Source organism: Harpia harpyja, chromosome 3 (genome assembly GCF_026419915.1).
Source record: "Harpia harpyja isolate bHarHar1 chromosome 3, bHarHar1 primary haplotype, whole genome shotgun sequence".
Classification (NCBI taxonomy): Eukaryota; Metazoa; Chordata; class Aves; order Accipitriformes; family Accipitridae; genus Harpia; species Harpia harpyja.
In genome coordinates, this window is record NC_068942.1 from 17,866,369 (window position 1) to 17,888,516 (window position 22,148).

General features: G+C 36.4%; 1 protein-coding gene across 6 annotated transcripts in view; it reads left to right on the forward strand.

The window, feature by feature from the left end:
* EPHA7 (EPH receptor A7) overlaps positions 1-22,148 on the forward strand; it is a 167,341-nt gene that overhangs the window by 111,557 nt on the left and 33,636 nt on the right. For all 6 annotated transcript variants that reach the window (XM_052781488.1, XM_052781492.1, XM_052781489.1 and 3 more), the window contains exons 6-9: positions 10,257-10,381; positions 13,872-14,040; positions 19,861-19,969; positions 20,664-20,719. In XM_052781488.1, coding sequence (XP_052637448.1) covers positions 10,257-10,381; positions 13,872-14,040; positions 19,861-19,969; positions 20,664-20,719 — 459 coding nt within the window. The remainder of the gene's footprint in view (positions 1-10,256; positions 10,382-13,871; positions 14,041-19,860; positions 19,970-20,663; positions 20,720-22,148) is intronic.

Genomic DNA, 22,148 nt, shown 5'->3' on the forward strand with positions numbered 1-22,148 from the left:
AGTTTAAACAGGCAGGATCTCTTTCTGGATCTTGCAGTGCACTTACCTCTCTGTCACAAGGAGCAAAGCTATTTGGGGGAGCCTGAGCACTTAATTTAGGAGAGCTGTAGTCGCCTAAAGGGTAGGTGCACCCAGGTGCCTAAGTTAGATTGTCTGGATCCCATCCAGAACTATTTCTGAAATAAAAGAGTAAAAACCTATCTCTGTAAAATTGGCAAAGAAATTTAATATTTTTGTTAAAAAACATTGTAATCAATTAATGATGTAGCTACATTGCATAATCAGTTGGGGTAATAACGTCTTTAATTACTTTACCCTTAGGACCTGATTCTGATCTTACTTCCATTGGTATAAAGCAAGGATAACTTAGATAAAATCAATGCAGCTAAACTAAAATATAATTGATGAGAGGTCAGAATTGAGCCCTAAATGATATGCTAGAAGTTGAACTAATCAGAAAGCTAAATGGGTTTATAATTTGTGCAACTGACATTTTCGTAATCTAAATCTCCAAGAAGTTAACCTTTGGATATAGAACTTGGGTTTCCCTTAAACCTCATAGCATTCAGGGAAGTGAAGCCACTAGAAAGTCTGTAAGAAGATGATGATTCTGTACAGCCTTTAAAACCACGTAGTAAATTCTTGCATTAAATGATTGATGTCTTTCCAGTTTAATAAGTTTCTGCATCAGACAAGTCTTTGTGCAAAGTTTTCCAGTGAGCAGAAGCTGGAGAAGCGTTGAACCATAGCATGTTCTCAAATAACAAAAAAAATTCCCCCCAAATCAAAGGTTATTTTAAGCAGTAAGGAGATTTAGAAACCAAAGTCTACTCAAAGTCAAGAATATTTAAGGTCTTTTGGAAATTATGTTTAGAGTTTACTGTTTGTGTTATAGATGGTAGGGTTACATTTTTTAAAAATCATGCCAATTTATCATATATAGTTGCATAAGTCCTAGAAATGTGTTATTCCTGTTACAAGTTTTAATACTGTTAGTTACAAAAAAGAGAAAATGTAACCAAACTGAAGATATTTTCATACAAATTTTGTCTATTTTATTATTAAGTAAATATGTGCATTATCTCTAAAGTAATTATTGCTGTTTAATAGGCAGACTTTAATTTATATTGTATATTCAAATCAATCAACTAGCTTCACTTTACAAAATACGTTCCCCCTCAGATAAGAGGTTTTCCTTCTGCTTTTGCATGACAGTATTTTTTGAACGGCTCGTGCATACTTCCAAAATTATTTCATTTGGGACAATCAACATTGTATCAAATGGATTTTTTCTCGGTTGTTGGAATGTACATGAATTTTTATACTTCAAGGTATTTATGTCCGTGGCAGTTCTCTACAGTGGTGACTTCACTCTGGTCAGTGAAACTGCTTCTTCCACAAGCCCTGACTGAGGGAGTCGTAGGCTGACTGCTGTGCCTGACCTTCCTCTCATGGCCATGACTTTCACTCCTGTGCATAGTCACTAACTTCAGGCTGGTTACTTCTGTATTTATCGCTGTAGCAGAGATTCCCAGACAGATATTTATCTATCTGTCTATCTCCTTAAATGATAGAGATTTAATGCTCTGTGGGAGAAGAAGTACAGCCTCATAACATGAGAAGAAAATGCAAGCCATTTTTGCAAGGAATTCTTCCTACGTTCCCTGTGAATACCACCCATGCTGCTTTCAGAAATATGCCCGTCGTTAGCAGTGCCATTATAATGCATTTCACAGGAATTTGGAAGGTTGGAACAGAAGTTGTACACATTTTAGGAATGTTAGTAGAGTAATTTTTTTTTCCCCACTGAACAATTATGTCTTTGAAAACGTCAGTTTGATCAAACCTCTGGCACAGTGATAATTATTGGTTTGTGCTGACATCTTTATAGAATATTTATATGCTTTTCTGTTAATATTTGATCAACTGTTTTTATTTTTTTGGCATGACACTTTATTTCCAGATTTTGGTTGGCTATGTCTGAAACAAAATGCTTTGTTATGGGGCTGGAATTCATTCAATTGTGTCTTGGACATCATACACTAAATAAACATAATCGTACTAGTCCATAGGCCTCCAAAGCCACATTCTATTCACCTCAAACTCTCCAGCAAAAGCAACTTCAGAGAAGTCAAACTAGGGTGGCAATATTAGCTATACAGTAGCAATGAGAATGTATTAAGGGGTTTTGGTTTGTGGTTTGTTTTTTTTTTCCCCATGAGTAGCATCCTTGAAGCTGACATCTTTTTGTGACTGAATAGATGACAGCATGAAATTCAATTACAGCAAACAGTCTCAGTCATTACACCTGTCTGCTTCCAGAGGAAAGTGTTTGTAAATTGTGCTTTATCCTTCCGTTCCCTAAAACCTGTGTCTGTAATTGACACTTGCCAGCAGAGATGACTGGAGACAGAAGGAGAACATAATGTGTCTGAGTAGCCCACCAGGGAAAAGAGTATCCTCATCTTTGGGGAGTTTTGTGGTGTTTTGTTTTCTTTAATGAAGAATAATACCTGTGTGCCAAGGATTTACTGCAAGGCTGGTGGCAGATGTTTCTGCTAAAAAAAAAGAGTTATGAAAGATGAATCGCAAAAGAAGGCAGGACAAAAGAAAAATCTAATTAACATAGAAATATTTCTTCTGCAAAGGAAAACAAATGCTTCAGGAGAACAAAAGCCCCTCTCTGTTATTTGTAAGGCTGGTTTGTTACTCTAACACATTTGTAATAATCAGGTTTGTGCCTGACATGTCAAAACTTATTCACAAAGCAAGAGTTGTGGATACCTTGGGAGTCAATGTTGTCACTTGTTACGCAACTCAGCATCCGTTCAGCACTGATTGATGCCCAAGTCACCAGTTTTGGAAGAAATGGGATACAGACATGACAATAATATTTGTACTAAATGTCAGGCAGGAGAAACAGGGGAGTTCATAGAATGGGTCTAGATGTAGACTCTGACCAGAAAAAAAACCCCAAAACATGATAGACAAACTGTCAGCCCTGATCTTTGTAAACTGTTTCATTTCTTTCTGGTAAGTTCTTTTTCTCTCTTTTTATTCATTTCCCTCCCCAGAATTTTGCGAGAGTAGACAACATATAAAACTGATCCAGCTGGTGAGTTTTGAGCTTTATGAAGGAATTACCAAACCATCAACTATTTTAAATGCATCAGATAAGGAACAGATAGGGACAATTAGTAAATCACTACATATTTGGTAAGAACACTATTTGAGCGTAAGCTTTCTTCGAACTTTGCTAATAATATTGGGGGAAATCGGAATGTATTTATTGTTTTCCCTCATTTTTTGACTTACATTTATTAATTGATTTGCAAAAGTATTCAGGTAACTACTGCTTCTGATCCTCTCTGTAAATCAGCAGGTAATTTGAGAGTTTCTCAACCACAAAAGCAATGGCAAAAAATGTAATGGAGTAATGCAGTCCAGTATTACTTAACTTCATTGCCTGTTACATGTACTCAGGACATCCCCAAGTGGCCCAGAGAGCCGTGTGTGCCTCTGCTCATGGCTTACAGAGCATTGTAAGCACACTGTGTTATATTTATGAGCCAAAAAGTAAAGTGTGTCAGAGAGGAAGTTAAAATGGCTTCTCTGTAGCATATTGTTAGTGTAAAATATCTGATTTATTTGGGTCTCTTTTTGAATGCTGCAGCTTGTAAACACAGTGGGGAATTTCTCTGTCATTGATCCAAAGCAATGGGTACTAATGGCATAATACAGTGGTACTCAATAACCTTTTATCATGGGCTGCTTTGTCATGTGGAGACTTAACTGAGGGGAGAGAAATACACTGTAACAAAAAAGAAAATCTTAGGAATTTCCATCTATCCATTTAATAATGTTCAGTTTAAGAGCTATCGTATTCTTTTCTGTTATCTTTTTTGCATGAACCATCATATAAAATGCCATGAAAATTATTGTACATATTAGCGTAAACATGAAGAGAAATGTAGGCATTTTTTCCCAAGCATTCAAAGGACAAGCTGTGGCAGCTTTCTATCATGGCTTGAGTAGCACGACCATATTACGGTGCTCTGAAATTTGTAATAATTTTAATATTATAATAAATATAATAAACAATTGATAGAGATATATTTACATATATATAACTTCATATCTAATTCTTTTTCACACAAAGCCTTTGTATCCTTATAGGAAACAGAATAAACAAATAAGGGAAATATATCTACACAGTAAAGTCTTAAAATTTGCCCCATACCTACAAACCCTTGTCAAGGTTTTGTTTCCAGTGTCATCTATGTACATCAGACAGCTCCTCAGAAGCGAGCGAGGGCAGGTATGCTGAGGCACACTGCATCAGACCAGCATAAAACCCAGTGTGGTGCCACATGCTTACCCCAGGCCCCTCACAGCGGTAGCTGCAATTCCTCAGGGTGTATAATCTGTTTGCCTACCACTCTTATTTAGTAATTTCGGCAATTCTGATGCCTAAGTTTCCCTTCAGAGCAAACCAGAGCATGGTGGAGGCCAGGTTATGACTTCATTTACATGCTTTCTCTTGGGAGCAAATTAGTATGCAAGCCAGTGCAGAAGAGTGCCATTTGGATAATCTTGGGGCAGGACTGTTAATAGAATATAGGGAGTTTTGTATTCTCTTCCTGAACAACCGTTTAAGAGCTAACATCAGTATATTTTCTGCTACTATTTTCATATATACATGGGTTCATTTTGCATTTGTTGTTGGTAAGACGCCAGATTCCAGTCGCACTTAAAATAGATGTAGAGTCAAAGCAACTCTGTTATCTAAAGATTTCTGCCAAGAAAGGAGACAGCGAAGACATTTTAAAAAGAAATAATAGAGTAGGTTATAACCACTGGGATGCCAATATCTCTGTTTTTCCATGGTTTGCGTCTGTTAGCAATGTCCCCTTCAGGCTGAATACTCAAAACAGCCCCCAACTGCTGTAGAACACTGTTGTAGAAAAATGGTATTAATGCTTCATGTAATGTAAAACTTACATTGGGCCCTAAGATACAGTTTTACAGGGATGTAAAAATTGATGTCTTTGCTGCTGTATGAAAAGCTGGTGGTTTTGAGCAATTGCTGCATATCTTCATGGTATGAAAAGGAAAGAGGCCAAAAGCCAAGAGTTTTTGTCCTTTGGGAAGGGCTGTAAGAGTCCCGTGCTATGAAAATGAAAGTGTTACTGTTGATTTCAGCAAGTACAAGACGAAGCTCAGATATCCTTAAGCACATTATTGCTATTATAAGATAAAGAAATACAAAAAAATGGTTAAGGAAGTCTGATAGCCCATTCATTCATTAGTCTTTGTATAACAAATCATGAAGCTGGAGTTGCAAACGTGGATTTGGTAGCATTTGTTAATATAGGGTTTGGTCCTGCACTGGGAGCATTTACTCATGTTCATTTGTGAAACTTTCTGCATGAAGTGGGACTACAGAATTGAAACCCTTACTTCTGAGGATTTTTAATAGTTTGTTTTATACATGTGAACTACTAAACACCCGGGATGCTGCTTCTAGAGACACTTTTTAAAAAGGATCAAATTAAAAGTCTCCATGACTGATGCTGTTGATGGAATTGAGACACATTCAAGATGCAGGACTTTAGGAAATCTCAAAGAAATGGCTAGGTATGTTTCTTTTGCCGAGTTGTGTTTTTTCAGTAGAAAGGTGTTACAGCTGATTTTTTGCTAGCAATTCATGCATTATGCCTAGTTCCTCTTATATGTGAAAGTCCAGCTTCACCTGTTTTCATTTTTCAGTTTTTATTGTTTTGGTTTAGTATTTTGTATGGGGTTTTCTTCTGATACAAAGTGCAAAAGATTTAATTTTGCATCTCACTTTGTCTTTTGGAAAGTGTACACTGTGGATCAAGGGAAATGTTAGGCATGAGAACCAGAGAGTAGCTAAGGACAGAGATTAAAGGCATGAGCAATATTATATTATAATATTTTCAGAGGAGTCTGGACTAAAAGCAATGCCTTCCAAAACAATCACCACAGTTTTCTATACCTAAATATTTGCACATATTAATAATATACCATATGCTTGGCTTAGCAGTACGGATGTAACACATCAGTCTACCAGATGCAGTATTCTCTCTGGAACAGAATATTTCCTCGGAAAATCCTGCTCTTTTTGACACCTCAGTTTTAACTTTTTCTATAACTTGATCTGAAAATGATGACCAGCTTGAAATCTATATAACTTGAAGGCTTTATCAGTAAAGCCCAGCAGAGTTATATTTCTCTGTGGCTGTGATGTTGAAACCTGGTGAAAATCAATTTTTCCTTTTGCTGAATGGTATATTTGAAACATTTAAAAAAGGTGAATGAGTGTGCTGAGGGCCTGTCATTCTCGAAGTACTTTCTTATGCAGCATGTGTAGGTACATCTGCCTGTTAGCCCTGAGAGGCTGTGTGTGTTTGATGCATTGGATGTTGTGTCAGCAGGAAGGAGAAAAAGAAGAGATGAGGTATATCAGAAGGAAAGTTGATAGCAAATGGTGTTTTGAACAGCCTGTATCCCCCAGTGTAATATATTATGGAAATAATGATTTTGGCAAGTGATGCTTCTTTGTAACCTGAAGTGATACAGCAGGGATTATGCACGCGCAAGTCATTCAGGACTGGGTACTTAGTTGCCTAGAAATGCTGTTAAGAAGTGTCTTTATCGTGAACAACTTTGCTATGGATGCAGTGGCAAGAACTAGACTACTAAAAGAAAAAAATACCTGAAATAGTTGTGGGGTATTATTATTATTATTATTATTAATAATAATAATAATTGTTATTGTTATTGTTATTTTGGTTTAGCTAGCAATGGAACAAAAATGGTATTTTTAATTCTGGCTTTTTTTTGTGTGTGTGATTTAATACCATATTTTATCTTGTATTTAGGGATGAATTGTATGTTTTAACTCATTTTCAAGCTTCCTCAAACATAGTTGTTTCAAAACCATAAATAGGTTGTTAATTAATTAACATGGATAGGCAAAGAGAAGTGGGCTAAAGGTTTAAAAGGAAGTGTGAGGAAGCCAGAACAAATAAAACATGAATACAAAACAGTCTGTAAGAAAGGCACAGTGAGAATACAGAGGAAATTATTATACTAGAATAAAGAACAAAATGCTTCTGACCTGTATACCCTCATTAAGCACAGATCAAGAAAAGATCCTGCCAAAAGGCAGGATAAAGATAGCATATACATCTAGCCTCTCACATCAATAGATTGGCTTACGTGATTGCTCCAGTTCACAGAGATTTTCTTGCAGTAACAACAGACTGGTGTACCTTGCCAGAGGAGGATACTCTGGCTTCCACCAATTTGATGATTCCCTTCTTCCCCCAACAAATGCGGGGACACAAAATAAACTTAGGTAACTTACTGCATTTTAGGAATATCATGTGTTATGAGAATTATATACAACATCATTGTCTTCAGAGCTACCAACATATACAGTCTGCAGGGTTGGACTTTCTCTTCTTCCTCATGTGGTTCTTCCACCAATGAAAAGTAGCATGTTTTTATTTGGGGGGAGGGGGAGCCAAAACACAGTGAAAAAAAACCCCCAAACCAAAACCAGCTTTTAATCTGACCATTCTTGAATGAAAAGAATATTAATTGACAAGAAATATATTTTAGAGTGCATTTATTTAAGAGTTTTGAATGCTGTCTTGCAATGTTGATAGATCACTGAGATTTTGTTTTGAATGGAAATTCCTTAAGAATGGAATATGCCTGTTTGTGGTATACTTTGTACGGATGTTAAGTAGGAATCTCACATAGTATATTTAATTTCCCGATTAAAATCTTCCCCCTTCTCTGTTCCTCCTTCTCTGCATTGCTATTGCTTCCCCACATACGCAGAGTTAACTAATACCAGAGGATGTGAGTTCATTTTGCTTCACTGCTTTAACAAAATGAATGCTATGACCAACAGAATGCAAAAATTTGATAAGCTAAAACAAAAGGCAGCAAATGTTGAGAACAAACTCCAGTGACCTAGGTAATATAAAATTGTTTCATGATAAGTATGAACATTAACAATTTTGGACATCTAAAAATGTAAAATAAGCAATTTGAAAACATTTATCTGGATGAGATAGAACATTATACATGAAATATAATGACCTCGCTGAAATGCAGCCAGGATGCTGTGGTACTCATTTAGACAAAGAAAGAAGACAACTAGTTAATCACGGCAAAGAAAACTAGACAGACTAAATTAGTTTGCTGCATTCCAGACTCTTAGCTACAAAAAAGAATATATCTCACTAATTAGAGAGTGAAAATGCTCTAAGCTTTTAGAAAGAGAATGCAAGAAGAGTGAAAGACAGTGATCCTGGCTTTGGAATGGTGTATCAACCCATGGTGTTTGCATGATACGATTTTATGATTTTATCAGCTAGGCAGCCTACATTAAGAGGTCTTCAACTTTGATTATATTGGTTATATACAACATAATAGTTCATGATGAAGATTATCGTGCAGGGCTTCAATCCTTAATTTTCATGGATTCTTGGAGCCTCTAATGAAATGTAAATAAATTTAATTTAAAAACCTACATGAATATACATGTTACAATAAAAAAGGCTAGAAACTTCACAATTAAAATAAGAAGTTAACAATGAAATTTTAAGGTTTTTAGACGATTATTGTCTTGATTGTGCTGTAGATATTTTTACTTTATCATTAGATTTTTATCCTTAATGCTACAGGAGAGCACATTCTAGATGTTTTATTTCTGTGTTCTTTAAATTAAATAAAGAAAGTGAAGTTCACCTGCTTATTGCATGGGATAAGAATCTGGTTTTATCTGAATACTGTACATCATTTTACATAGTGAAAGCTTCATATACAGTTCTGAAATAAGATTGTTCTTTTTTTTGCCTAGAAAAGATTTAGAAATTTCAGAATTTTTGTTCAAACAAACAAGCATAGAATCAGTACTAGATTCTATACTTGAAAAAGATATAAATAAATTTATCTCTAGTTTTAATTTCCTTTCCTGTGTCTGAGTCTGCTCTCCAAATATGACCCAGTTCCTGTACATATAAATGTCATTTTGCTTTTAACTGCAGGGGGCTGAGGATCAGGTCCTTTCTTTATTTATCTTTTGCATGAGCAGTGTTACACCCTTCAATTATTTCCATTGAATTGAGAGAGAACAAGATCAAGTTCTGTATGGTTCCAGTGCCATAGTTGTTTTTTAAAGAGCTGTGGTTTTACAGGACTTCTGTGCTACATTCCTATAGGCAGTATGTATGTTTGAGGAAAAGTGTGATGTTTGGCCTCCTTTGGAACTGCACATCAGCAGAAAATCCACCGTCTTGCTCTTTTGTTAAACATGAGATAAGCTGATAAAGCAAGTTACTTTTTCAGTGTCTCATATTTTATTACATTCTCTCTTAAACATTTTTAAATAAGAGTCAATGGCTCTATAATGCTTGTACATTGTTGGGTTGGGTTTTTTTTAATTTCAAAAGGTGCTTGTTTGTGGGTGATGTTTATTAGGAAAATCTGTGTGTATGTGTGCATGCATGCAAGTGTCCATGTATGTATGTCTCTGTAGAGTGAGGTGGAGGAAGACAGTGCCCCCTTTATTTCATAAGATCTACTTCTTAAATTGTCTCACACTTTACAAAAAATGCCAAGACCAAATATGGAAAGTTCAGCTCTAAAGAACGAATATCCTGGAAAGGTTTCAACTAATGAAAAAGAGGGGGTTTAGTCTCTTAACAAAGCTGTTTTCATCACCCAGTCATGTCGTAATCAGATAGTGTGACAGATTATTTTTTAAGCAGAATTGGAATCAGTTATATGAAATCAGCCTAAAATGTGATTTTGTTTCTAAAACATTATTTTTCTTTTTATGCGCATTTCAGAAACATGTGCAATAAATATTTAGACTCTTAATTTACTACACATCAATCTAAAAATCTACTTTGCTATCTTAATCAGAATTAATTTGCTTAATTGTTATTCCTATCCCATCAATCTCAGTTTTGCACTAACTTGAACAATGCCACTTTTTGCTGTTTGCACTTTAATTCGATTTCCATTCTAAGTTTATGAACAGTAATAGGGTCCTGCTTGAATATTCATTAACTTTGAATTGTGAGCTATGAAAAGGTGCTTTCTTTTACCTTAATGAAAGTGGCTCAGCATGGGGTGGATCAGTAATGACATTTGATTTTAGGCATCCAACAAATTTGCTTTTTATTTATTGACACATCTTGTCCAAACAGCTCCCTCGCAAGTTAGTGGAGTAATGAAAGAGAGAGTGCTGCAGAGGAGCGTGGAGCTTTCCTGGCAGGAACCAGAACATCCCAATGGAGTCATTACTGAATATGAAATCAAGTATTATGAGAAAGTAAGTGCTAAGATTATCTGTAATGTTCAACAATGTTCTGTTTGCTTCATGTTCGCTTGCTGTGTTGTGGAACAATGTTAACGCCATCAGCTATCAACTATCCTGTCTCTTCAAAGTCACGGTGATTTTGCTCATTTTTAACAACTAGCAAATCACTGCAATTATTATTGCTATCCTATGTCTCATATATTGTATTTTGGTATTCTAAAAATGAAATATCCGCTTTAAATCTGCCTTATTTTCCACTTTTTTTTTATTGTTAAGTTGGCCTTGGATATTTTACCATGATAGTTGTCATTTTCCTGTCTCTTCTACATTGTGTTTAAAGCTTGTTTCATTTCCTTCGGTGTCACTGTAATTCCAGTCTTGAGATGATATATCAAATAATACAACTTTTGACTGCATTTGGTATTTCCGTATGAGCTGGCCAGCTTCAGCTCAATGTCTGAAAACTTCCAAAGCACTTCCTACAGTTTCAGCTGATAAATATTCCTTATTTGTCCTTTTAAAAAGTCCCAGCATTGTGGAATTTATTTTTCACTTGTTCTCTCAACACAATAATGAATTGAGGGCTGCTTTTCAATAGTAGATGAAGTGATCTCTGTTTCTGGTAGAGCGAAATTGCAGTCTTATTGATGTCAGTCCGAGTTTTGCCATTCATTTCAGCGTGTCTAGGCCTACATTCATGATAACTTTGAAGTACTCCAGAATAAAAAAATTCTGACAAGCATATAAGTAGGGCCACATGCAACCGTAAGCTGGATGAAAGCAGAGTGAAGGCAGGTTGTGCAGCTATATATTTGTCATGGGACCCAGACCAAATGTGACTCCTCCAGATTCCCTGGGAAATTTACTGCAACACGTAACATATTCCTAATTTTTATAAAACATGCTGGGAGAAAAAAGAAAGAATTAAAATGCAAAGAAACGAACAAAGGAGCTCCTTTGTGATCACTTATGAAGACATTTCATCTCTGCAAACAAGGTAATAGTACCTCTGTATCAAAAAGAGCATGTCAGCTTACTGGGTAACATAGAATTAGGTAAATTCAGACCAGATTGGATATAATATCAAGTGTCACATCTAATTTTCAGTGCTGAATTACACAAATATACTTACCAAAAGATCTTTATATGATCTGGGAAAGGTATAACATGTTTATTTGTTGATGCTAACTCCCAGTTTAAGTTGTTCACTTTAATGACATAACAAAATTTACCAGATATGTACAGACAGCTAAACAATTTTTTAAAGATATTTTACTAATTTTAGCAGGCAATTTTTATTCCTCAAGCATATCTGTGTGCACACACACACAAATAAAGCCCATACATTAAAAAAAAAAAAAAGTTTACGTATTTACCAAAGGCAAAACTGTTCTCTGCACAAAAAAAACCCTTAAAAAAACAAACTACAAATTAAAACTTAGGTTTTAATCTGCAGAGTAGTTTCTAACCTGTTAAAATAAACTAATTTATTTAAATAGGTAGTGGAAAATGACAGAAAAATGATCAAGATACTAGACTTTTCATATAATGATAGCTTTTAGAATGTGGCTTTTATTATTTTCTCTATATATTCATGTTACTTTAAATAAGCAGCAGAATTTAATTGCCAGTTTCCTATGTTTGCAAAGACAAGAACTGATGTTAAAGGTCTTTTGTAAAGGAGGGAAACCTACCAGTATTATACTTATTAGTGTGAAATGAATAAAAGAGAGTAAGAAGCTCATCCTACGAACAGTCACAGATAAACTGGACTATATACCTTTAATTCAGTGAGACAATATTAACACAAATGCTTAAATGCTTGTCTTCCTTCCAAAATAATGCAGTTCAGCTTGAAAAGTACTTCATAAGCTTCTTGCTCAGAACGACAGAGGCAGTTAAAGTTTTGTTCCATTAGTTTAAAAGAAAAAAAAAAAAAAAGATCTAAACTTTCAGCTCCTTTCAGAGCCAAATTAAATCAAACATTTTTGTGGTTCTGAAATATTCTGATAAGTGTTCTTTTTCACCTCTCACTTCTGGCTAGAGCTGGAATGGAAACTGCCTGAAATCTCCCAAGTAAGCCTGTCCTGTGAGATTTCTGGTGCAGGTTATTTTAATTTCTTTGTTACTTACTTATTTTGAATGCAAGAACTGTTGGCAATTCAAATAAGCCTCATTTATGCATCAAAACCCAAACTCTGAAATTCCATTGTGGTTTACAGTCCCGAACCTGACTGTTTATGTTTCTTTACACTTGTTTCTCATCTCCCAAGCATTCCTGTTCTTTCTCACATACCAACATACATTCCATCATGGTCCTCACTTACAGATGATTTAAACCCTCTTGGAGAAGATATGAAAAATTGTTGCTAGCTGAGCCGGCGGGCTTGCTCAAATGACAGACTGGGCAAGACCCAGGAGAAGCGATTACTGAATCTCAGAAAAGAAATCATGTATGTTGTATTTAACCCTCTACCTCAGCAAAAAGCCTTTGCTGCTTTACTGACTGCAAGGGGGAAGGTTCTCCATCATTTTTAGCTGGTGAAATACTATTGAAATGAGTTACAGATTTATTCCTTCTCTCTGTATCCATCTCATTAGCACTGCCTCGTACGGCTCGTGCTCCTCTGGTCATGTGGTGTGTTCAGATGGTTGGTTAATTCATCTCTTCTGCCCTTCAAATCAGGGTTGCATCTGCCACTGAAAATCAACAGGGCTGCACATATCTATGCTGAAAGATAATCTGGATCAGTAAATGTGATGAATAAGTAGAGCTTTTTGAATACTGTAATGATCTGTGATACAGCTTTTGTAGTGGTTGAAAGTGAGTTCTTACTCATAGGGTTTGTAATCTTACAGCTTCAAATTTAAGAGGTGTCATACTGAGCTTCTTTCCCTGGGTTCTTCTTGATGTCATAGAGTCAAAACCTGAGAAAAGACTAAAAGCTGGAGATAAAATGCTAAGTGAAAACTGACTTAAGGACCTCAGAATTTGGTGCAAAATCCAGCCAGTTATACATTGGCAGTATTGGATTTTTTAAAGGTATTGGAAGGTAAAAAGGGAGGGTGTTCTTACCATGAAGGTTTTAAAGGTATTGGAAGGTAAAAAGGAATGGTGTTCTTACCATGAAAAAAACAGATTTCCCTGTCCTTGAACTGTTTAGACCCCACAGATCCACCTGGAAAGCTGCGGTCAAGCTATTTTCTCATCAAAATTTCATAAAATGTAATCAAAGCCAAAGAAGCAATCATTTGATGTCTGGATGTTTTATGAGTAACAATATGAGCGTCCCATTTGAATTTTATGTTACACTTAGAGCTCCTCATTGCATTGACAGTGTTTTGTAGTACTCCGCAGAGTATGCTTTATTTTTTATGTTAGGGAAAAAAGCGTTCAACAAATTGAAATAAACTACCCAGGCTGGCAGTCAGTTGCTGATGTGCAACTATGATAAAATCTGACCTGTAAATGTCATTTAATCTTTTGTCTTATTGTTTCCAGGATCAAAGGGAGAGGACCTATTCAACAGTGAAAACCAAGTCCACTTCAGCTTCTATCAATAACCTAAAGCCAGGAACAGTGTATGTTTTCCAGATTCGTGCTTTTACTGCTGCTGGTTATGGAAATTACAGCCCCAGACTGGATGTTGCCACACTAGAAGAAGCCACAGGTAAACAATTAGATTTATAGTAAATTAATACTCTCAATAGAAGTAGTAAGTAAAGCAAGAAAGGAAAGACTCATAGGTAATATTATTAAAACTAGAAAGAATGAAGTTCTACATGAAGGTGGGGTTTTGTCACTGTGTTTTGAAGGATGAGCTTCAATTAGTTGTTTTACCATAGAGCTACAAATTACACTTTTATAATTAGCTGGAGAAGATTTGTAGCATATCAGGTTCTTCTCCTCTGATGTCCTTCTAACGCAAAGAAAAATAGGGGGTTTTTTATTCAAATACAAACCTCTTTCCCCCTCCAAGAGAAGTGAGTAGTGATGAGCTGAGTAACTCTACTAGATTCTTCTGTAACTGGGGAGAGGAGGGAAGAGGAGATTTCAGCCCACAGAGGGTTGTCCAGGTCATTTTTTCCCTGTTCGATTTCCTGAGAAAACTGTTTATAATTTGGTTTATGTGTGTGTCTTGGTTAAGCTGTATATCCATCTTTAGTGTCTTTTGAGTTCTTTGGCTAGTTTCAACTTGATTTAGTAAAGAAACAGAGGTCTCAAAAACACTAGGTTTCTTCAAGGCTCATGTACTAAGTTGTAAGCTGTGTAAAGAAAAAACAACCTCTCAAAAACACTCACAATGGAAAGTATGAAGCTGAAGTACAAGATCTCTCAGTAGAGTACACCAGAGAATCTGGCTGTGACATCTCAGCAGAGGGATAACATTTTGGGAGAGCTTGATCTTTCCTTGATGCTGAAACCAATCTTGTGCCCTTATTTGTCTAAAAATCACACTGATGCCTTTTTTCCTCAGCAATGTAGATACATGCATGCATGCTTAGAGAAAATCTTTCACATTTTGGGTCTTCAGAAAGAAGCTCTTCCGTCACTGAGACCTGGCAGCCGTGAGCCCATTCACGGGAGCTGCCTGTGTCCCTGGCAGCTTCACCACTCTGTCGCAGACCCAAATTTGGTGACTCTATTTTGGGTCATTTGCTTCAGGTCGACCTGCCTGACAGCAGGTCAGCCAGATTTGGAGCTGAGAATACATAGCCTACAGGTTCAAAGGGTATGGATGCCATCTCTGCTCACTGCACTCTACGCAGCCTATCATCTAAGGTGCAGACACACACTATTGCATCTTATTAACTGCAGCCAGGTGTCGCCTGAAGAATTTGTGGGTATTCTTAAAACACAGTAGTTAGGTCTTGATTCCACCTTGGTTCCACAAAGAATATGAAAACTATCAGTAATGAATAATACCACATATCTAATAGACATAATTGAAATAGTAATCATCATAATAACAGTAATAAACTGTCATTACTACTGTTATTAGCTCTGTTTCTGATAGCATACTTTCCATCCATAGAGTTCTGCTTTCGAAAGAGTCGGTAGCACAATGCCCATTTTGCAGAATGGGAGCCTGAGGTACAGCCAGAAGTAATTTCTTATTTTGAGTAGATTTCTGGAAAACAAATTAAAAGTCTGTCATAAGTTTCTGCTAATTAGCTAATTTATTGTCCATAGTGGTTTAAAATTAGTAGAACAAAATGTTTCCCCAGTATTTCCTTAATTACCTGAGTAATTTTTATCTACTGAATGTAAGCATACTGGTAGCCACTAAGATTAGCAAAGGCAATTTCAGAGGTGAACAGTCTTGACTGGAGTTTGGTCAACATATGGAAGATTAGGAAATCCTAGAATAAATGCATCACTGACCACGCTCATGTACCCTCTGACTCAGGTGATGAAAAACTGCAAGTAAACTAGCAACGTACTTGGCCAGTATGCACAGCAGATTTTTCTCTTGTCACAGGCCAGCTTTGTGTTTTGACATGCCGTGTAAAATGTCCTGTGCTTTCATTAAAGAAAATTTTAAAAATGGATTCTTTTCCATTATCTTGAGAGGACATTGTAGAATATAATGCCCATCAAGGATAAGCTTCCACAATTTTCCATATATGGTTTTCAGAAATAATTAAAATGTTGGTAAAAAGATAGTAAATTCCATTAAATTCTTCTAGAATGGTTTTACACAAAAATATTTGTTTCTCATATTTTATTTGTAGTTCTATCAGAACTTGCAAGCTAATCAGATTAGTCTTTTGTTAACATTTTAAAGGAAGACCTTTACTGCATCATTTTTAGGAAATAAACCTCAAGTGAAGTACTGTACAGGCAAGCAGTAAACCAGTGTTATGTTACAGTTTAGGGGCATTGGCTTCTTGTTATTCCAGTGGATTTTTGAATGCAGCTTTTAAATGTGTCGAAGTATTTTAAGAATATATATATATAGTAAGAATATATATATACACACACATATATTTATGTATGTAACAATATAGATAGTGACCATCACAGTCAGCTAGTCATGTTGCCTACCTGAATTTCTCCTAGCACTTCAACTGGTTGGCACCTTTTGGTTGGTGCTGTTGATTAAGTAGAGTTCTGTATTTTGCTCCAGTTTATGAATTGTGATAGAAACTGCATGGCCACTTTTCAATATTTGAGGAACTACGTCCATTATATTAATATTATCTGATATGTAAAATATACATATTTTATACCTGTATTTGCACATATCATACACGTTGGGCACTGCATACATATTTATGTAAAAATTTCAAAATTATGAAGTAAAAATGCTTTATGAAGGCAGGATATTTCTATTCTATACTGTGTTTGCCAGGGATCAAAGTACTTTAATCATTGTATTTTTTTGTTGAAATCATTGCTGGTTATTAGAGACGGAAGTCCCTCAGGAAGAAAATACAAATACATAAAAATATCACTTAAGTGGTAATTTTATCTTTTGATTCACTGAGGTATTTAAAAGTTATGTTACATGACTTTTAGCCAGTGATCTAAAGATGATCCTGTGTTTTTTGTAACTGAAGGGGATTTTGCCACTTGTTACAGCTCTCATTGTTAAAGTAAAAGGACTCAGCACAACCTGGCATCAGGAAGACTTTGCTTTTTCCTTTTGCCATGAATCAGTTTAAATCAAGTGAGGCTGAAGTAATAAGCAGATGTAAAATTTATTCCTAATATCTGAAATAACACTACTACAAATTTTTATAGAAGACATAAAGAATACTTAAGAAAGTAATATTTGGCCTACATGAATCCAGTTTATCATTGAAGTTTTCATGGTGGACTTCATCAGGAATTCTTTTCTGGAGATCATACATTTCAGGTTGCTTGCATGAGAAAATGCTGCTGGAGGAGCAGCACAGCTTTTACAGCTGATCTGCCTTTTTAAATCCCCTGGAGTGTTCGGATATCCACCCCCATCCCTACAACTATGTATTTAAAAGGTGGTTTTAACTCTTTTAAATTAAGCATTGCCTCATTTGTTTGGATATGCAAATATCATAACGTCAGATTAGGTATCAGCTGTAGCTGACTGTCCCAGTACCAGGTCCCTGTCTCGCACTCTGAGTGTGAGCACAGTTTAAGCAGAGCTCAGGGCAGACTTCCCTGTCCTGCTGGGGGTTCCCTGCCATCACCATTGTGGCAGCACCAGTGACAGGTAACCATGCCATGCACCCCCTAAAAGGATTATCTGCACCCCAAAATCATTTCTCTGAGAACACTCTAGCATCTTTATTTCTGCCCAACCGCAGTGATTGTTCCAGTAGCTGGGTTCTGATTCACCCTTACACTAACAGACTGAGTTCATCACACAGAAGAGATAAGCAGCACAGAGTACCTGAAAAGAGGCAGATGTCTTAGACTGCTGTCACTGAATTCATACCAGACCACGCCCACAATCAACCCTTTTTTTTTTCTTAAAGATGTAAAAATAAATCATACATTGCATCACACCTATCTTACCAGTTGGCCAGTGTACCATGTCCCCACCATTTTCCAGAGCCCAAATAACACCCTCAGTTTGCTCCCAGAATGTGCCAGTACCCAAGATCTGTGAGGCAGTTATGCAGAGCAACCCACTCACAAATGTCAACCTCTATGCACTCAACTTGGCTGCTAGATTAGGTGACAGGCTGCACTGGGTGTTTTTCCAAACTGTTAGATGGATGCAGCTCCGCACCCTGGCCATTGTGACAGGATGCTGCCTTTTCTTGACTTCCAAGTGAGGTTTGCACTGAAGTTCAAAGAGAGAAGGGAACAGTTTTAGGAAATGCTGTATTTATTTTACATGAATTTGACATTGTTTGGGATTGTCCGCTTTGATGGCCTGGTGATGTTACAGGAACTGAGTTGTATTACTTATGCCCCTACACTCTCGTACGAGATAGTGACCACTGATTTCCTAAAAGTTCCACAAGTGGGATATATGCAGGCATGCAGTAGTATCCTACTGACCTGGGTATCTCAGAAAGTTATAGTTACTCAAAGATAAGCATTTGTTCTTTTCAGTTAAAGACTGATATGAATAACGAGATCTTCCTCATCTGCATTAGGTAGAACATAGAAAAATTACAAAGTTTTTTAGGAAATAAAACTGAAGGGGGGGTATGGAGGGACTTCCCCCCAGTGCAGATTATTCTATATCTGTGTAGTGTAACAAGGGGTTTATTATTTTGGGGGAGAAGCAGTTGGTACAGGTCAGTGTCAGAGACAAAATAAATCACGTTGATTGGCTCACTTCTCCCAAGACAGAGCAAAGAAAAGACTGGTTTATTTGTTTCTGTGGGAACCTCTGAAGTCTGCAACAGGAACTTGATTCTGTGGAATTCATAAAATCCTTGTGTAGACATTCCTGTTCAGTTACCACTACCAGCAGTTAACTATATTAACATACCATCTACAATTTAGTTAATCAGCTATCAGTTGGGTTTCCTTTTTTTTTTTCTCTTTTATCTCTTTGCTGCTTCCAGATGACTCACACTTTCACAGTCCCTTGCTCAGCATCACTGCCTGATGTCTCGTCCTTTGTTCTTAGTCCCTTGGGCTAGATCCTCACTGTTACAAACCAGCATAGCTCCACAGAGTTCAGTAGAGCTGTGCTCATTTAATGCAACTGAGTACATGGCCACCCTCATTAGATGTCAGGCAAGCAATGTATTTAACAAACCTTGAGGTTTCTCACACTAAGTATTGACATCCTCGGTTTACGTTAATGTGACATGCATACATTTGCATATATTAATAACATTGGCATATCTGAATAAAAAGAACTATAATGTGTGGATATTTTAGCATGTAAATCTCTGAAGCATGGAGAATTCCATTTTGTATATGTGGAAGCACCTTTTCGTTGCTAACAGAAACAAATCATAAGTAATAATAGCAATTTACAATGATTAATAGCAGTAAAAGATAGAAATATGCTAACCAGGAAATCTGTCTTAATAGATAGTGTTTCATCTCAAACATTCTTCTTATAGTTAAGACACTATTTCCTTGGGTACCATCAAAGTCGCATCAACCAGTTTTAGAGGGGAGGCTAGAAGCAGAGCTCTTCAGGGATTATTATCCTACCATCCGCCCTTACAGGGATATCCAGCTCTTCCCTTTTAGGAAGGGGTCAACCACTGAGCAAAACCAGAAGGCAGCGCAGCAGTAGGATGGAGTGGAAGTGGCTGGTGCTGGTGCTGGCTTTTGGCTAATGGCTGCATCACTTTGGCCAAGACAATTCCAGCATAGCTCCTTTTTATTCCCTGGGGACGATCGTTAACTCATCCAGCATTTGGATGAATTTCCAATGGAGGCCATATTTAGACTAACTTTGTCAATGTAATGGTTTCAGGCAAAGGTAAACTAACAGTCTGCAATTCACGATGGTTGGCTTAATTTTTTGCAGTTCCTTTGTAGGGAATAATTTTAAACTAATCTCTTCTCTGTGCTCCATCTGTAGCCACGGCTGTTTCCAGTGAACAGAATCCTGTTATTATCATAGCTGTGGTTGCTGTGGCAGGAACCATCATTTTGGTCTTCATGGTGTTTGGATTCATCATCGGGCGAAGGTATTGCACCTTGCATAGGCATGAGCACATCTGACCCTGCTCTTGTGAACTCTTGAGACATAGTCTAATCTGGGATAGTAATTTGCAAACCTGAAACAGAAGTCATTTTTAGTAAGGACAATTTTCATTTAAATCCTGTTATCAATTATACAGTTTGTCCTCTTACTTTGGCAAGACACACTTAAATCAAGATGTTCCTTTTGTCCTATGTAAATGTGCTGTAAAAGGAACCCCTAGCAGGTTCTTTACCTGTACTCCTCAAAGTCCATCTTTCTGTTCAGTTTTCTCACGTGGAGAAGTCTGAGACTTTATCTGATCAGCCTTTAAATGACTTTACATTCAAGAAAAAGAGGCACAGCAGTAAGTTTAAGAATAACTTCATGTAAAACAGTGTTCTACTTTCAAGTTCTTTAATCCTCTGTTTTATCCATAGAAGCTTTTCACCAGAACTAGAATTTTCTCTTTAGGACCTGTCCCAACTGGTATTTGATACAAAAGCCTTTTGATTGCAACTGTTCATGATTTATTTAAAACTCTGCTGTCAAGAGAATTATAGCTGAAACTTTCAAAGGGCCTACAGGAGTTAGGTGCTCAGCGCCTGAAAATCCCAGCCTGCAGAACTGATGTTGTCAGGACTTTAGATGTGAGGAAGTAAATCATTATTTACGAGTAAAACTGGTGTCTTTCTTTTCAGGCATTGCGGCTATAGTAAAGCTGATCAAGAAGGGGATGAAGAACTTTACTTTCACTGTAAGTGTTTTGCTTTTTTTTCCCCCTTCCAAAAATTCCCAACTGCAATAGTGTAGACAATACTAAAACAACACTCCATGAAAGACAAAGCCATAAGAAATTAAAAAATGCTGTGTAAATAGCAAGTAGGAAGTTAAACACTCTAAAAATGTGACCTACATAAAAGGAATGCAGATTAAAGTCAACATTGTTCACACAGGCGGTTTTATTTCTATACATGTGTATGATATACTGTTGTTTTCATTCTGCTTTTTTTTTTTTTCTTTTGGTTGCTTTGAATACATGTTTCACACCATCCTAATGATCCCTCTGAGGTGCAGTATTTGAGAGACTTTTGGCTAAGTGACTATATGATCTTTAACTCAGGCAAACTTCAGATTAAGAAAGTGTGGGTCACTGCATCACCCTAACAATGAAGCTATTTTCTGCTACTGTGAATATGGTAGCATCAATATTTACAAAACATAATGTCCTTAAAAATAGAATATTTAATATGAAAAGAAAGGTCAGCTACTTCATTACTGTTCTGTGTTCTAGAATCACTTGCCTAGTGAAGAATAGCACCTAAAGCCTCACGTTAAAATCACAGCTACCATCTGAACTTATGCTAGAACCTGGGGAAAATTAAATAAAATACATCTTTCTTGGGTTAATGACAACTGAAAATTTCAGAGGAGAGGGAGGCTTATGCAAGAATAGTTTCAGTTTTATCAAAATATTGTTTAAAAAGCTTTCTTTTTTTAGCCCTTTCTCATTTCAGTTGTAATTTCATTTTGACATGAGAAAAAAAAAGTTTTCCTTTCTTTTAGAATCAGTCTTTAACTCAGGAAGTATGGTAAAACTAAGTTGCAAAATTATTTTGAGCATGCAAAATTGCAAAATCACATAATAGAATTAAACTGAATATAAGTTCTGACACAGAACAATGTCTGGGTTTCCAGTCTTCTCTCATACCTGATAACTCTCATATCAGTAGAACTTGCCATTTAGCCATGCTATGCTGTATGTAGCCTTTGTTGTCTACCAATAATTGCAGCTGTAGCTTAAATCCATCAGATTTTTTTTTTATGAAAGCAATATGGTTTATCTTATTTTACATATGTTAAAATCATGAGCTATTATGAAAATGTAATGTCACTTGGGGAATGAAGTAGCCACGAGTCACAACTTTGCAGCATCTTCTCAATGTACGCCTCTTTAAATGGGTAGTTCTAGCCAAAGCTCCACTCAAAATCAGATCAAGGTTTCTATTTCACCTTTCTGCCCTGAAAAAAATCAGACCAGCTGGAATTTGTTCATACTTCCTGAGTTTGGGTGTGTTGCTACCTAAATAATTTCATTTAAATGCAGTCAGTATTAAACTAAGCTGTAACATCACTGCAGCTTTAGTCAATCAATTCATAATCTGCGCAAGAAAGGTAGAAAATAA